The sequence below is a fragment of the Rattus rattus genome, chromosome 4 (assembly GCF_011064425.1).
Source record: "Rattus rattus isolate New Zealand chromosome 4, Rrattus_CSIRO_v1, whole genome shotgun sequence".
Taxonomy (NCBI): domain Eukaryota; kingdom Metazoa; phylum Chordata; class Mammalia; order Rodentia; family Muridae; genus Rattus; species Rattus rattus.
In genome coordinates this window covers 138,896,191-138,914,539 of record NC_046157.1, presented here as the reverse complement: position 1 = coordinate 138,914,539, position 18,349 = coordinate 138,896,191, and the positions used below count along the sequence as shown (strand labels likewise).

The 18,349-nt window shown below is 41.3% G+C and overlaps 1 protein-coding gene across 1 annotated transcript in view; it reads left to right on the top strand.

Moving 5' to 3' along the window:
* The first annotated feature begins 15,281 nt into the window (after nucleotides 1-15,281).
* Nucleotides 15,282-18,349, top strand: part of LOC116898204 (prostaglandin-E(2) 9-reductase-like) — a 12,527-nt gene continuing 9,459 nt past the window's right edge. The window contains exons 1-3 of the mRNA XM_032899562.1: nucleotides 15,282-15,362; nucleotides 16,924-17,091; nucleotides 17,850-17,966. Coding sequence (XP_032755453.1) covers nucleotides 15,282-15,362; nucleotides 16,924-17,091; nucleotides 17,850-17,966 — 366 coding nt within the window. The remainder of the gene's footprint in view (nucleotides 15,363-16,923; nucleotides 17,092-17,849; nucleotides 17,967-18,349) is intronic.

The window sequence follows — 18,349 nt, the reverse complement described above, 5'->3', positions numbered from 1 at the left end:
CGGTCACAAAACAGGCCTCAACAGACACAAGAAGATTAAAATAATCCCATGCATCCTATCAGATCACCAAGGACTAAGGCTGGTCTTCAATAACAACAACGACAGAAAGCCCAAATATACATGGAAATTGAACAATGCTCTACTCAATGATACCTTGGTCCAGGTAGAAATGAAGAAAGAAATTCATGACTTTTTAGAATTTAATGAAAATGAAGGCACAACATACCCAAACTTATGGGACACAATGAAAGCAGTGCTAAGAAGAAAACTCATAGCTCTGAGTGCCTCCAAAAAGAAATTGAATAGAGCATACATTAGCACCTTGACAGCACACCTAAAAGTTTTAGAGTAAAAAGAAGCAAATGCACCCAAGAGAAGTAGAAGGCAGGAAATAATCAAACTTAGGACTGAAATCAACCAAGTAGAAACAAAAAGAACTATACAAAGAATCAACAAAATCAGGAGTTGGTTCTTTGAGAAAATCAATAAGATAGATAAACCCTTAGCCAGAATAACCAGAGGGCACAGAGAGTGTGTCCAAATTAACAAAATCAAAAATGAAAAGGGAGACATAACAACAGAATCTGAGGAAATTCAGAAAATCATCAGATCCTACCACAAAAGCCTATATTCAACAAAACTGCAAAATCTAGATAAAATGGATACTTTTCTAGACAGATACCAGGCATCAAATTTAAATCAGAATCAGATAAACCGTCTAAATAGTCCCATAACTCCTAACAAAATAGAAGTAGTTATTAAAAGTCTCCCAACCAAAAAAAGCCCAGGACCAGATGGGTTCAGTGCAGAATTCTATCAGACCTTCAGAGCAGACCTCATACCAGTATTGTCCAAACTATTCCACAAAATAGAAACAGAGGGAGCACTACCGAATTCCTTCTATGAAACCACAATTACACTTATACCTAAACCACACAAAGACCCAACAAAGAAAGAGAATTTCAGACCAATTTCCCTTATAAATATCGACGTAAAAATAATCAATAAAATTCTCACAAACCAGATCCAAGAACACATCAAAACAATCATCTTTGATGATCAAGTAGGCTTCATCCCAGGGATGCAGGGATGATTCAATATATGGAAATTCATCAACATAATCCACTATATAAACAAACTCAAAGAAAAAAACTGCATGATCATCTCATTAGATGCTGAGAAAGCACCTGACAAAATTCAAGACTCCTTAATGTTAAAAGTCTTGGAAAGATCAGGAATTCAAGGCCCATACCTAAACATAGTAAAAGCAATATACATCAAACCAGTAGCCAACATCAAACTAAATGGAGAGAAACTTGAAGCAATCCCACTAAAATCAGGGAATGGACAAGGCTGCCCACTCCTTCCCTACTTATTCAATACAGGACTCAAAGTCCTAGCCAGAGCAATAAGATAACAAAAGGAGGTCAAAGGGATACAATTGGGAAAGGAGGAAGTCAAAATATCACTATTTGCAGATGATATGATAGTATACTTAAGTGACCCCAAAAGTTCGACCAGAAAACTATTTAACCTGATAAACAACTTCAGTAAAGTGGCTGGGTACAAAATTAACTCAAACAAATCAGTAGCTTTCCTCTACTCAAAGGTTAAATAGGCTGAGATAGAAATCAGGGAAATGACACCTTTCACAAAAGTCCAAAATAACATAAAATAGCTTGGCATGACTCTAACCAAGCAAGTGAAAGATTTGTATGACAAGAACTTTAAGTCTCTGAAGAAAGAAATCGAAGATCTCAGAAGATAGAAAGACTTGCTCATGGATTGACAGGATTAATATAGTAAAAATTGGCTATTTTACCAAAAAAGCAATCTACAGATTCAATGCAATCCCCATCAAAATTCCAACTCAATTCTTCATAGAGTTAGAAAGAGCAATTTGCAAATTCGTTAGGAATGACAAAAAACCCAGGATAGCAAAAACTATCCTCAACAATAAAAGAACTTCTGGGGAAATCACCATCACTGACCTCAAGCTGTATTACAGAGGAATAGTGATAAAAAAAAAATGTACAGTATTGGTACAGAGACAGGCAGGTAGATCAATAGAATAGAATTGAAGACCCAGGAATGAACCCACACACCTATGGTCACTTGATCTTTGACAAAGGAGCTAAAATCATCCAGTGGAAAAAAGATAGCATTTTCAACAAATGGTGCTGGTTCAACTGGAAGTTAGCATGTAGAAGAATGAAAATCGACCCATTCTTATTGCCCTGTACAAAGCTTAAGTCCAAGTGGATCAAAGACCTCCACATAAAACCAGATACACTCAAACTAATAGAAGAAAAAGTGGTGAAGAGCCTTGAACTCATGGACACTAGGGAAAATTTCCTGAACAAAACACCAATGGCTTATGCTCTAAGATCAAGAATCGGCAAATGGGACTCATAAAATTGCAAAGCTTCTGTAATGCAAAGGACACTGTCATTAGGACAAAATGGCAACCAACAGATTGGGAAAAGATCTTTACCAATCCTACATCTGATAGAGGGCTAATATCCAATATATACAAAGAACTCAAGAAGTTAGACTCCAGACAGCCAAATAATCCTATTAAAAAATAGCATACAGAGCTAAACAAAGAATTCTCAGCTGAGGAATATCAAATGGCGGAGAAGTACCTAAAGAAATGTCCAACATCCTTAGTCACCCAGGAAATGCAAATCAAAACAACCCTGAGATTCCACCTCACACCAGTCAGAATGGCTAAGATAAAAAACTCAGGTGACAATAGATGCTGGTGAGGATGTGAAGAATGAAGAACCCTCTTCCATTTTTGGTGGGATTGCAAGTTGGTACAACCACTCTAGAAATCAGTCTGGAGATTCCTCAGAAAATTGAACATTGTACTATCTGAGGACCCAGCTATACCACTCCTGAGCATATACCCAAATGATGTTCAAACATACAACAAAGACACATGCTCCACTGTGTTCATAGCAGCCTTATTTATAATAGCCAGAAGCTGGAAAGAACCCACATGCCTTTCAACAAAGGAATGAATACAGAAATTGCGGTACCTTTACACAATGGAGTACTACTCAGCTATCAGAAACAATGACATCATGAAATTCATAGGCAAATGGATGGAACTAGAAAATATCATCCTGAGTGAGGTAACCCAATCATAAAAAAACCACACATGGTATACATTCACTGACAAGTGGATATTAGCTCAAAAGCTCAAATTACCCACGATGCAATCCACAGACCACATGAAGATGAAGAAGAAGGATGACCAAAGTGCAGATGCTTTAGTCCTCCTTAAAAGGGGGACCAAAAATATTCATAGGAGGGAATATGGAGATAAAGTTTGTAGCAGAAATTGAAGGAATGTCATTCAGAGCCTGCTCCATCTGGGGATCCAGCCCATATACATACAGCCACCAAAGCTAGACGATATTGATGAAGCCAAGAAGTACATGCTGACAGGAGCCAGATATAGCTGTCTCCTGAGAGGCTTTGTCAGAGCCTGACAAATAGAGGCGAATACTAGCAGCAAACCATTGAACTGAGAACAGGGTCCCTGTTGGAGGAATTAGAGAAAGGATTGAAGGAGCCGAAGGGGCTTGCAACAATAACAATACCAACCAACCAGAGCTCCCAGGGACTAAACCACCACCCAAAGAGTACACATGGTAGGACCCAAGGCTCCAGCTGTATATGTAGCAGAGGATGGCATTGTCTTACATCATTAGGAGGAGAAACCCTTGGTCCTGTGAAGGCTTGATTTCCCAGTGTAGGGTAATGCCAGGGTGGTGAGGTGGGAGTGGGTGGATTGGGAGGGGGAGCATCCTCATAGAAGCAGGGGGGGACGGAAGATGGGAGAGCGGGGGAACTTGGAGTGGTGATAACATGTGAAATGTAAATACATAAACTATCCAATAATAAAAAAAAGAATCCCCCTTTCCCTTTCACAAAGAATTGGAGCTAAAATTCCAATTATCATTTAAGTTATATTTCTAATAGAGAGTTTAGTAGCATAATTTTATCTTGCAAAATGATATTCCCATTATCTCAAATAACTATCTATGTTCTCATGCTTTTAAGTAAAACAAATTCTGCTTACCATTTTTTTAAAAAAATTCATTTGTTTTTATTTCATGCTAAGAGTGTTTTGCGTGTGTGCATGTGTGCATCATGAATAATGCCCATGCCCATGAAGAGAAGTAAGGAGTGACAGATCACCTGGAACTGGAACTATAGATGGTTGTGAACCACCATGTTGGAAGTCAACCTGGTTCTTCTGTAAGAGCAACAAGTGCCTTTAAACACTAAGCCATTTTACCAGACCCTACCCTAAAGAGTCTTCCTGCTCCCTTTTCTGTGATGTCAGTGCTTTGATTTCTGACTCCTTCTGACAGCATCCTTATTTGTCTACAAGTCTACGGGGGAATAAGAACAGCTTTTAATAAGCATTTTTTGGGTGGGAGTTGGAAACATTTTCAGCCTTTAGGGAATTAACAATAAGAGGTTATTGGTAAATCAATATTCTTTAAATCCTTTTGTTGGGAACAAGCAAAAGAAACTTATTCTAAATACTTCCACTTCATTTTCAGATTCCATTTAATCTTCGGGAAAAATTAAATTCAAGGCTCCAGGCCCTAGGGGAGCTGGGGCCTTCCCAATAGCTGAAAAACTTCTATTGAAAGGAAACATTTGTCTCAGCCCAGACATCTCAAGGACAACTTCTCCATCTTGCTGGCAAGGTCAAAGTAAATTCATGTTCTGAGACCCAGGAACCTACTCCTAACCTGATTGATGAAAACTCCCTTGCTGAACCTCTTGTCAAATATGATTGGATATGGTTACCCCATCCCCCTGACTTTATGATTTCATCATAAATATGCTGTGCAATGTCCCTTCAGGGTCATAGTTCAGTTCCCGACTCTGTTCTGCAGCCCTGATTGATCAGTAGCAGCTTGATTACAAAACATTTTTGTCATTCACATTGACCTGGTATTTGAGTTATATTGGATTTGTATTGGATTTAAAGAGACACAAAACAGTTTGAGGAAGAAGAAAATACTTGGCAGTTCCTCCACCCTTTTTAGCTTGGAAGTGAGGCAGGGGTGACAGGGGTGACTAAGAGTCCTAGGTCTCCCTCCAACAGCCCAGAGACCAGAGCTCCAAGAGCCTGGAGAGTAAGTTCTCCGGGAATACATCTAAGAGAATCATCATGACTCAGATGTAGGAGACTATGGAGAAGAAAGCAGAACACTCTGCTCTGGAAATATAGCTATCGTCTTTTGTTGATAACCACATTATAGGTAAAAGGGGACTCTACACAATTTTTCCCTTGACAGACAGCTAGATTTGATATTCCAGCAATTACCTTAATTAGCTACGATAGGAAAAAATTCAACTCACATGAGTATCCATTCCACATTCAAATTTTCTCATATTTAAAAATTGATTTGTGAAATTTGATCTTATATATTTAGAGGTAAACAAGTCAGATTCATAAAATACAAAATATCTCAAATATATTAAATTGTGTTGTCAAAAATAATATTAAAAGGATGTATAATATATTTAATACAACCAATGCTTTTAATTTTCAAAACTTATTTTAATTACTATATTTGAGTTAGCACATTGTTTTAAAAATTGTTAACTTTTAGTGATATCCTTAGCACAGAGAACATCTTAAAAGAAATCAGAAAGAAAAGATAGTAGCGTTATGTTTATAGAAAACCCAGAAGAATGTTGAGGTAAATTTTTCAAAAAGCTGAAAGGACAGAGACAGAAGGATCCCTGGGCTACCTCTTATTTCACTCAAACTCAAAATATGACCAGCCTGGCCTCATGAGTGAGCCCCAGGGCCTAGTCAAGACCCTGCCTCAAAAACAAAGTGAAGAATGATACCTGAGGCTAATCTCCAATCTCCAAGGACATAGGCACACAGGGACATCCACACAAGCATATACACACACACACACACACACACACACACACACACACACACATGCACACATGCACAGACATACACACACACACATACTCACACACACACATGCACACATGCACAGACATACACACACATACACACACACATGCACACATGCACAGACATACACACACACATGCACACATACATGTACACATGCACAGACATACACACACATGCACACATGCCCACATGAGCACATTTTTATTTACCAGGTTTAATGGATACAATTGAATTTATATATTTCATTAATAAATATCTGAAATAAGAATTTTTTGAAATAGTTTCTCATTATTTACTCCTGATTGATCTGGAACTTGCTATGTAAACCATGTTAGCCTGGAACTCACAGAGACCCAGCCGCTCCTGCCTCTAGAATACTCAAGTCAAAGGCATACACACTATACTTCTCTATTTGAAGACTCTTAGAGAAAAGGGAAAAATTATCAAAAAGCAATAAAATTTCCAGCTACATAGCAATAAATCTAACAAAATATGAGTACATAACTCAGTGAAAATGGTATGAGATTTATTGAAATGTGACGATACATTGAAACTGTAATATTTCTATCAATAAACTGAATAAAATATATAAATTTTATAATGGGGAATATGAAATTTCTTAAAATATATTAAGCTGATAAGAACTAGATATTTATATTGTGATCACAGACACAGTGTCAATAGTATCAATGAGTCAGTTCTGAGTCAATCAAAGGTTCCAATGCAAAATCAAATAAATGCTTAAACGTATTGAAAGTTGATAATGTGGTTATGAATTTTTTTTAACGGATCAATATGTCAGGATAAAGTTGCTCTTAAACAGAATGGCTATGGAGAAGTTTCTATTCTATATAATAAGGCTGACTCTGAACATTATAAACAGAGCCAGGAAAGCCAGGAAATCATGATGATCTGAATTTGACCCTAAAGCCCACATTTGAAAAGCTAGGTGTGGTAACATTACGCACTCGTGAATTTAGTGTTGGGGAAGCAGAGGCAGGTGAATTTGTAGCTACCTAACCTACTTGGTAGGCTCCAGACCCTTGAGAGATCATGTCAGAGAAAAATAAAATAAAATAAACACAACCCCAAACAGAAAAATGGATAGTATCTTAAAAACAGCCAAGGTTGTCCTCTGGCTTCCACACACATGCACGTGCACACAATGTATAAAATGAGATTAAATGAACTCCTGGAGTAGAATATATATATATATATATATATATATATATATATATATATATATATATTTCTAGGGAAAATAGTTGTACTTTCTTTGGTTTCTTCATATCAGTTCTCAAGTCAGAAAAGTAAAACCAGCAAGGCCAACCCCCTAAGCAAGCAAATTCATATTGGCTCCTGTTCTAAGGATGTTCACGTTGAAATATTGAGAATTCAATAAAACCAAGGCAAAGAGCAGAGAAGGTAAATGGATAGTCTGCTTGGAAGCATGCTGCTCAATTCCTCATAATGAGAGAAATAGATAACGTCTTGAAAACTGTTAGGTGCTTTAGCACCCAGGAGACTAAGCAGTAAATGAGGATGAATTTGGGGTTAGCCTGGGCTCTGTGGAGAATTCGAGGCTACGTTGGGCTATATAATGAACACGTGACTGAACTAGAGAATAAAGAAGGCACTCCAGATTATAAAGATTTTGAATCCTTAAAAGCAACTTCCTAAATATCAAGGATCTAAGTAGCTCCAATCAGCACGGCTATGATATGTTATCACCTACTTACTTTTAATTTTGTTTCAATTGACAGATAATTGTGTGTAATATAGAACACACTGTGAGTCTTTGCTACCTGCATGCATCATAAAGAGTCAATCAAGCAAGTAGCCTATCCCAACCAGCACCTATTTGTGTGCTCACTGTGAAAACAAAGGCTCTAATTTTGGGGCTCATGTGGAGAATCATGGGACAACAAAGACACAGTCGGCCACTGTAAGCTGTGAGGCTATTTAGGTAAGTGTTCGTGAATTGTGGAGAGGGGAGGCTGTTGTGTCCACAGCCAGTGGGAAGACTCTTCAAGCAAATCTGGCACAGGTTACACCTTATACTTCACCCCACTTTGGAAGATTTTTGTTATGAACTTGTGCCGTAAGCTTATGGCTGTGGCTACCAGGCACCGTAACCCAGTGCCACAGTGTTCTCAGCCCTGAACACTGACTAAAGAGTGAGCTCAGACCAAAGCACTCTGGGTTGTCATAAGGAAAGACTTCTTGTGTGAAAGGAGAAGGAGAAATCACAAGAAACTTGGCCTTTTCTACCTTTATTATTTTTCTAAGAAAAAAAATTTTTTTTGAGGTAGTGTCTCACGAAGCCCAGACTGTCTTCTACCTTTACTACACAGCCAAGGGTTCGTTTTCCTGAGTACTAGAGGTATAGGTATGAGACGCTATGGCTGACAATCTAGTGCTAGAGATGAAAGGCAGGACAGCACCTTCACCCCCAGCCCCACGTCTGCCTTTATGGAACCCAGATACTTGGAAGGAAGGGCTACACACCAGATGGCTGACCCTTCAATGTCTCTGGACTTGGCAGTGAAAGAATAAAGATTTTAAACTATCCCCCACTGACCCTGCTGTGAGGACAAGTGCACCTCACAGCAAAGAATAACATTACATGTTTTGGGGATGTAGCCTGGCAATAGTCACCACAAACCGTCTGGCCGCGATAAGGCCTGACTCAACAGTGCTGAGAAAAACGAGAATTAGGGTCAACCTGCCCCAGAAGCAGGGTGGCCTAGAGTTGAACTGAGCCCAAGTGACAAACCAATGAAATTGCTTTGTGTGACTGTTGCCAACCACCTATGTAATTTTCCCTATAAATTCCTTCCCCTAATTGGGCTCGGGGTCGACTGCTCTGTCTCCTGTGTGAGATACTTGCCGTCCCCAGAGCTCTGGTTCCTCAAATACACCTCTTGTTTATTACATCAAGACCGGTTTCTCGTGAGTTCTTGGGGGTTGCATCATCTCAAGATTTGAGTGGGGGTCTTCCCCACCCCAGTGATCTTTCAATTGGGGGCTCGTCCAGGATCTCGCGACCACCCAGAACTCCGAAGACCTTCTTGGAGGTAAGGGGGATCCCCAATTGTGTCTGAGTGTGCGGCCGCTGTCTGTGTCTGTCTCTGTTCTGGTTCTGGTTAGTATCTGAAAAGCGCTTTGGTTTCGCAGCCGCTTTCTGCAGCTGTAAAGCTCAGAAGCTATGGTTGACAGACGTGTCCGGAGGACCACAAGCTGCACCCTGAGGGACGCTTCAGAGCAACAGGAGAGCCAGGGACACCTGGTGGTCTCCTATTGGGTAGAAGAGGATAATGTGTTCCTCTTGGAAGAGAAACTTCAAAGACCTCTTCCGTCTGAAACTGCTTTTGGCTGGTGCCTGCAGACTAGGCATGGCTGCTGTTGTCTAGATATTGTGGATATTGTGGTCTCTTTGAGTTGTCTGTTGTTTGTCTGTTTTTTGTGATGATGGGACAGATGGTAACGACCCCCTTAAGCCTGACATTAGGTCATTGGACTGAAGTTAGGGACAGAGCACATAATATGTCAGTTGAAGTTAAGAAGGGAAAGTGGCAGACTTTCTGCACCTCTGAGTGGCCAACTTTCGGTGTCGGCTGCCCCCTCCCCCCAAGAGGGCTCTTTTGACCTGACTATGATTCTTGATGTTAAAGCTGTTGTTTTTTCAGGAAAAGCTAGGAGCACACATGGACCAGCAACCTTACATCTCAGTCTGGCAAAACCTGGTTCAAAATCCTCAGTACCCTCTGCTCCTCCTAAGATCTATCCTGAGATTGAGGAGCCTCCTGAATGGTCAGCTCCTCCCTTGTATCCCCCATTTCCTCCCCAGTAGCCTATAATCTCTGCTCCACAAGAAGAAGAAGCAGGGAGTGGGTGTCTGGCTATAGGTACCCACAGAGCCTGACTCCACAGTAACCATGCCTTTGTGCACTTATGGTGTACCCAACCTCCTGAATCCTCTGCCCCTCTGGAGGCAGACACTTCTGGTCCGGCCCAGGGGACACTAGCCCAGAGGACGCTAAGTTGGCGAGCACGCACCCCTGACTCCTCTACTGGCCCGATTCTTGTTTTTCCCTTGCAGGCTTATAGACCTCCCCCAGGTCCAGGCAAGGGGATGCAGCCCCTTCAGTATTGGCCTTTCTCCTCCTCTGATTTTTATAACTGGAAACTTAATCATGGAACTATTTGTTTTGTTCATCAAAGAGTTCTACTTGGTCCTCTTGGTGCTTAACTTAGAAGTTAAAAATAATTTGCTTGAGAGAAATTGTTTTCTGCCAGGGAGTTTTGTCTCTCTTGAGCCTCCTCTCCAAGGAGAGATGCCCCTCCCTTTGCTCTCCCTGTCCAGTCTAGCTGCTGTTAACAGTTGTGTATGAAGGACTCCAGGTTAGCGAGTGACCCTGTCTGAAGCAAGCATTATCAGAACCTGAAAGTTTTACCTTACATCCTGAAGAAAAATTCTCCCTGTTGTTTAAACATTCACAGCTTCTAAGGAAGGGACAGCACAGAGTAGGGAAGTGTGGGCCTGAGGGTGGCAAGTGTGCAGGCTGCGCGTGGGCAGCGGCGCAGCTCAGGCCAAGTTAGCGTAAGAGGAGTTTCAAGGTGATGACCAAGGCCAGGGTTGACGCTTTGACAGCAAAAAGATAGCATGGAGTTAGTGGTTGTTTTATGAGACTTTTGGCCCTGAAAAAAAAAATCCAGTTGCTACCTTCCGTGGCCAGCCCTTCAACACTTGCTCACAGAAGGAGAGCATTCATTAAGAGAAATTCCAAGAGAGGAGTTGATCTCCAACATTAGGTCACCTTCCCTGTTAAGCCATCATTGACATGGAGAGTGCCTTTGATCCTATCCCCTCAGCAGCCAGTTCCTTCCCCTGTGATCCAAATTCCCCAGGTTGGGGGGCAGGGAAGCCCCTAAAATGGTTTCAAAAAGAATCTACAACAAACTGTGAAGAACTTTGTTTTGCCAGTCAAAATTTAGAATTCAGGCTTTGGCTGTGGCCAAGGTCAGGATTAATGTTTTCTTTTTCATGGGCCCTTAGCCCACTGAGACAGTTTGGTAGAGGGCTGCTACTGAGGTCCTGAAAGTCCCAGGTGAACCGGTTACAAGTCTATGTCAGCCACTTGGCATCTAACACGCAGGTCCTAACCATCTCTCCATCCAGTGTCATTTGGAGGCTGATTCTCTTGAATGGCAAAGCCACCAAGCTGACACTGAAGAGAGATACTCCTTGAGGGAAAATCTAAGTCCAGAGAGATAGTCAGTAACAGATCAGCTGCCTCTCTGCTCGCCTTTCTGTTTCACAGGCACAAAGCTTGGGCTTATTTTTACAATGGCCTTTTTGTCCCAAAAAGGCCTCCTGGTTTAGCTGTGTGACTAAATGCTATTTGTCCTCTTCAGTGGACCTCTATTCTCTAGATTCTCTTCTTGTTTTCTCACCATCCCACTTGAGATGCTTATTAGAAACTTCTTTACCACTGAGGAAAGACAGAATCCTACTAGAGGCCAGAAAAAAATGTTCATGGATGGAAGACCCTCACTCCTGACTGTTGACTTCAATACCCCTGAAGGTAGGGAGTGCTCCAGGTCTACCGCCAGGCTCCAAGAGTGGGTCTCCGAGAGGCTGGAAAATGCCCCACCAATCTGACTAAGGTAAGAAAAAGATATAAAGAAAAAGTTGCAGAAACTTGAGGGGTTAAGCTAAGTTGCTGAGAGTTAGTGTAGGTTGCAGAGAAAGTAAGGCTGAAGTGTGGTTCAGGGTCTGTGCACATAAGTGGACAGCATCTAGTAGCTGTAGAGGAAGATGCAGAAGATATAACAGAGAAACTGAGGAAGAGAAAGAGGAAAGAAGGTAAAAAGAGCAGGAAGCTAGGGGAAAAAAGAGACAAAACGAAGAAAAAGTTAGAGAGCTAAAGAGAGATAAAAGACAGGAGAGGAACATATACTGGCCACAGTAGTTAGGGAACCTAGGAAGATAGTACCTGGCAACAGAAGAGAATTCCTGGCTAAAGATCAGTGTGCCTAAGGCAAAGAAAAAGGACACTGGGTCAGGGATTACCCCAGGAAAAACAAGAGGGGACTCTCCAGCAGCCCCAAAGGCAAGCCTCTCAGTCCTAGAGTGTTGGCTTTGCGCAAAGATAGAAGGGAAGCCTGCCCAGTTGTTTTGTGAATACGGGGGCCCAACACTCTGTGCTCCTACACCCAAATGGGCTAGTGTCCAGCAAAAGACCTTGAGTACAGGGGACTACCAGCAACAAACAATACTCATGGACTACCTGAAGAATGGTGGACCTTGGCGTGGGCCAGGTAGAGATCTGGCTCTGTTAAGGGCCCTCCATGACCCAGCCAGGCCGAGGAAAAAACTCTGGTACACCTCAACGGGAAAGAAGATCCTGCTACAAAAACAGAAGCCATGATAAAACAAATGCATCAATGGACTCACTTAGGGGTAAGCAAACTCATCCAGACATTTTCAAAAATTAAATATTATGTGGTAGGTCTCAAGTATCTCATGGAACAGATAGTGCACTGATGTATACCATGCCAAAACATAACTATTTTCAGGAAAGTTGACTCTGGCAGGAGGCTCCATGGGGAATGGCCTGGATCCTACTGAGAAGTGGACTTCACAGAGATAAAACCAGGAAAATATGGTTACAAATGTCTCCTAGTGTTTATCGATACCTTTTTAGGAATAGGTAGAAGCTTTCCCCACCAAGCAAGAGATGGCCTTGGTAGTGATCAAGAAAATACTGGAAGAAATCTTCCCCCTGTTTGGAGTGCCCAAGGTAATTGGTCAGACACGGCCCTGCTTTCGTTGTCAAGGTAAGCCAGGGTGTAGCCAGGTATTTAGAGGTCAATTAAAAATTATATTACATCTATAGACCTCGAAGTTCAGGACAGGTAGAGAGAATAAATAAAATTCTAAAAGAGACCCTGACCAAATTGACCATGGAGACTGGCGCAGAGTGGGTGGCACTCCTTCCCTCTTGCTCTATTCAGAGCAAGAAATGCCCCTTCCAGATTCAGACTTACCCACGCCCCCGAAGAGACTACAGAGTTCAGGGCAGGTGAAAAAGATAGATAGAACTCTAAAAGAGACCTTGACAAAATTGGCCTTAGAGACCGGCGGGGGAGACTGGACTGTCCTCCTTCCTTTTGCTTTGTTCCACATACGGAACACTCCCGACCCTTTTGGCCTAACACCTTATGAGATTATGTATGGGAGCCCCCCCCCCTCATTGAATTGGGCAGGGCCCCCTATCCTGAGGTTTTTCCTAAAACCATGTTTGCTCATTTAAAGGCTTTAGAAACAGTCCAAAGTGGAATTTGGAGCCAAGTGAAGGACGTCTACAAGACGGGAAGTCCAGGGCACCTTACCAGTTCCCAGTGGGAGACACAGTCCTGGTCCAGCAACACCAGGTTGAGAATTTAGAAGCTTCATCTCTGTTGTAAGCGCTTATAATCCCCATATCCCCCAGAAACTGACTTGACAAGTCTCCTCCCAGGCCGGGGAGGTAATATGGTCCATCTCCAAGGTGGCCCCACCATACACATGGTGGCCCACTCTCACCCCTGACTTTTGTAAGTTGGTAGCTGGGCTGGACACCTAGGACATTCCTGACAGATCCTCAGAATATGCCCTTAGAAGTCCCAAAGAGATTTTCACCTGGGGGCAAGTTCGGATGCGGAAGTCCAGAAGCAAGGTGCCAATTGGGGAGACTGGGGTTTTACGTTTGCCCCCGAGATGGCCGAGACTGGGCTACCATCTGGCGCTGTGGGGGCTTAGAAACTTTATACTGTTCTGCTTGGAGACTAATTTCCACACTCCTAGGACCCTTAGTTATTCTCTTGTTACTTTTGACATTTGGACCCTGTATTTTTAATAAGTTAATAGCCTTTATTAGAGAAAGAGTTAGTGCAGTGCAGATTTTAATGCTTCGCCAACAATATCATACCTCAGAAGACCTTAGGGGGAAAATTGAAGAAGAAGGCCCCGAGTTCTAAGATTAGAACTAGTCACAAGCAGAAGTGGGGAAAAAAGAATAAAGATTTTAAACTATCCCCCACTGACCCTGCTGTGAGGACAAGTGCACCTCACAGCAAAGAATAACATTACATGTTTTGGGGATGTAGCCTGGCTATAGCCACCACAAGCCATCTGGCCTCAATAAGGCCTGACTCAACAGTGCTGAGAAAAACGAGAATTAGGGTCAACCTGCCCCAGAAGCAGGGTGGCCTAGAGTTGAACTGAGCCCAAGTGACAAACCAATGAAATTGCTTTGTGTGACTGTTGCCAACCACCTATGTAATTTTCCCTATAAATTCCTTCCCCTAATTGGGCTCGGGGTCGACTGCTCTGTCTCCTGTGTGAGATACGTGCCGTCCCCAGAGCTCTGGTTCCTCAAATACACCTCTTGTTTATTACATCAAGACCGGTTTCTCGTGAGTTCTTGGGGGTTGCATCATCTCGAGATTTGAGTGGGGGTCTTCCCCACCCTGGTGGTCTTTCAGTAGGTGATGCATATGCTAAACAGTACCCAGACTCAACGTTCCCCTAACCAGTTGCCTCTCTATATGTAGCATTTTCTGTAATGACTAACCATGGAATGGTTACCAAGTTTGATCCCACGTAAGATGCCTTTTCTCTCTTGGAACCAGAGAACCAGTAGGCAAAGCTGAACTTTAGCTGTGAAGAAAATTATTCTTGGCCAGGAGAATTCTTAGTAGAAGAAGCAGAAACAAAAGACTCACAATGTGCTTTTTGACCCATAGACTGCAATGCCCAAAATTAACCTGAAAGCCGCACCAGACCACAGGAACTTTCTAGAATTCTGGGAGTTGTAGTTCTTGAAGAATAGCAAAGTCTCATGGGAAAGTACAGTGACCTACGGGTTTGTCCTTATAAATCCTTGCAACCAATGGCTTAAGGCCTTTCTAGATGGGAGATTCCAGGTAATGGCCCTCCACCTCTTAGTCAATACTTAATATTTAATAAAGCTTGGTTCAAATTTAGCCCAAAATGATGGGGTTTGTTTCTCTGGAAAACCTCAGGAATAACAAGACTATAATGAGAACATCTGTAAAAAAACTAAATGCTTTATCAGTATATATTAATGTACTCTAGAATTCTCATTGAATGTGTAAGCTATTACCTCTCTCCTCCACACAGTACTATTTAGAAGTGGGGCGGGAAGTGAGCAATGATTAATGCTACAGTTGCTGTTTATCTTCCTGTTACTCAGGACTCTGTGATAACAGGAAAGTCAGAAGTACAGCCTGCAAAATGAATCCTGAGCGCTATGCAGAACTAAATGACGGCCGCCACATTCCTGTGCTTGGCTTTGGAACCTTTGCCCCAGAAGAGGTAAGGAGAGTGGTGTTGGAGTTCAGAAGAAAACAGACCAACAGGACCAACAGAAGCTGAAATTTGAATATGTGGTTAACAACTGTAATTTTTAGTTCTGCCTTCATTTTCGGTTTCAAACCTGAAACAAGCCTGCTTTCAGTGGGATGTGAGAGAGATAACTTAATATCCATCCTCACTGCATAAATGCTAGCCACAGAGCGTCAGGCGTGTCATGTCTTTGTGGGTTGTTTTCATGTCTTTCTCTTTTTTCTGAGATCTGTCTATTCATATCACTTCCCCTCAATGTAATTAATTTTGTTACAGTGTTTTCTGAGTTCTTCATGGATGCTGAATAGTAATTATTTTCCAGATAACACATTATTTTTACATCACTATGGTCAGAACACCTCACAGGAACCAAAGAAGGAATTGGTGTTTTGAGTTTTTGTTTGGTTGGTTGGTTTGGTTTTGGTTTATGGTTCCAGAGCTCCAGTCGGTTGTGGCCAGCTTTGCCTGAGCAGAGAACATCGAGGTGGTAGGAGTGCTGGGGTTTGTGGAAGCAGCTGTCTGTTTTCCTATGGTGGAAGATAATCAGGAAGACAGTGCCAAAGGAAGAAGCTAGGGCAGGATACTACAGTCCAAGGACATAAAGACATGCCCCCAGCCCCTACTTCCTCCAAACAGAGCACATCCCTACTTTCCACCACACACACACACACACACACACACACACACACACACACACACACACACACACACACACACACACCAAAGTAAAATCAAGGGATTAATTCAATGATCTGATCATGATCTAATTACCTCTGTAAATTCCAACATGACATACCCAGAGGTATGTTTCAGTAATTCCTTGGAGCTTTGGTCCAAAAAAAAAGAAAAGAAAAGAAAAGAAAAGAAGAGAAGAGAAGAGAAAAGAAAAGAAAAGAAAAGAAAAGAAAAGAAAAGAAAAGAAAAGAAAAGAAAAGAAAAGAGAAAAGAAAAATCCAAATCAAGTTGACAAAACAAACCTGCATAGACACACAGCTGGCAATGATTTTCTCCTCATCTGTAGGTTATTTCTCCATTCTGTTATTCCATTTGCTGCAAACAAACCTTACACAAAGATCTACAGGCAAGTAGACTTCTGAGAGCCAGAGAAATCATTTTTTTCTCCAGGGATGAGCACACTGATTGGTTTTATTCATAATTAAGAATCGAGCCTCTCCTCAGCTGAAAACAGTATATTCACATATTCTCCAAGTGCAATGTGATGGGGATTTAGTGTGTTCTGTGTGGAAGCAGGAGAGACGTCCAACACACTTTCCTTGCTATCTCTTGCAGTGTGCACTGTCTTGGCTTGTCTTACTTCATAACCGCTTTAGTCTTGAGCTGAAAACTTTTCTCAGATGCCCATCTCTCACCACTTGAGAAGAAAAGGCCCAGTCAAACCTGGGAAGGCACATCACCCCGAAGATAGAACTCATGCCACACAGCAGAAACATGTAGTTTGTAAATAGCTAGCTGTTCCACAATTAATTCAATCATGCAGATCTTAAAATACCCCTTTGGGTTGCTACTCTAGGTTCCCAAGAGTATGGTTATGGAAGCCACCAAAATAGCTATAGATGCCGGGTTCCGCCATATTGATTCAGCTTATTTCTACCAAAATGAGGAGGAAGTAGGGCTGGCCATCCGAAGCAAGATTGCTGATGGCACTGTGAAGAGAGAAGATATATTCTACACTTCAAAGGTATTGCACATATATAGTATGCTGGTGTGCAAGTGAATGAAACTGGTGTGCAAATGAATGAAATTGGTGTGTTGATATATGATTTGATCAGTAGACAAATTAGGCATATTGGTCTAGTGTTTAATTACATACTTTCAACGAATGCTGAACAGAGGAAGTTGGTGATCTCTCCTCACCACTGTTTAAATTTGTAACCTTAGTGTAAAATTATTAGTGTTTTAGTCTTACCTGAAAGCAGTGTAATTTAACATGGACAGAGCTTTGATAAGACTACAGTTTCCTAATCTCTTAGGTGACTGATATTTCTGAAGATTTTTGACATCCAATTTTTACTTTCATCAGTGATAGAGAAGAAAAAATTTCTTCCTGAGCATCTCACAAAACATTGCTAGAGTCTTGTATTGCACCCAATATATATTAAAATCTCAGGAATATTTCCTTTTGTTTATGTAAAAGAAAGGGATATTAACTCTTTCCTATTAAGTGAATGGATAAAAGAATAAGATAGGAGCCTCCTTTGAAACTCTTGTGAAATATATCTCAGAGGTTGGTTGTTACTGTTATTATATCCGATTTTTACACAAGAATTAGTAATTTCCTTCCATTGTCCTATAGATTTGCCAATAACATTTAAATAAACATCAAATTTGACAATTAGACAATGGAAAACTCAAGATTTGACAGAGTACTTTTGCTCTGCGGAGATCAGCTTCTGATCAGTTTAAGAACTCTCAATTTTCACTCTCTAACATTTGCAGCTTCCCAGCACATGTCACAGACCAGAGCTGGTCCGGCCTTGCTTGGAACAATCACTGAAAAAGCTTCAGCTGGATTATGTTGACCTCTATCTTATTCATTTCCCAGTGCCATTGAAGGTAAGCCTCTTTATCACGACCAGTAATTTCATTGGTGATTTATTTAGACCTAGGCAAACAGATAGAAATGTAATGCATGCATCATGGAAACCATTCAAGATAATTTATGGGAAAATCAAGGAACCCAAATCATGCCAGATGAATGAATTTGGAAAAGTCTTGAGAAATGTGTCTGCATATATATATAATATATATTATATATATATATATACCCTTTGCTACAGGTTTGTCTTTTGTTCTATCTTCCCCCCATCGGTAGCAAATATGGCTTGTTCAGGGTTCAAGGTTGTTCAAGACATTATCTACATCTTCCTGCATAAAAATTAATCTTGATTTAGTCTTTATCCTCATTTCAAACTGTGGGCTCTTTTTACTTTTAATCT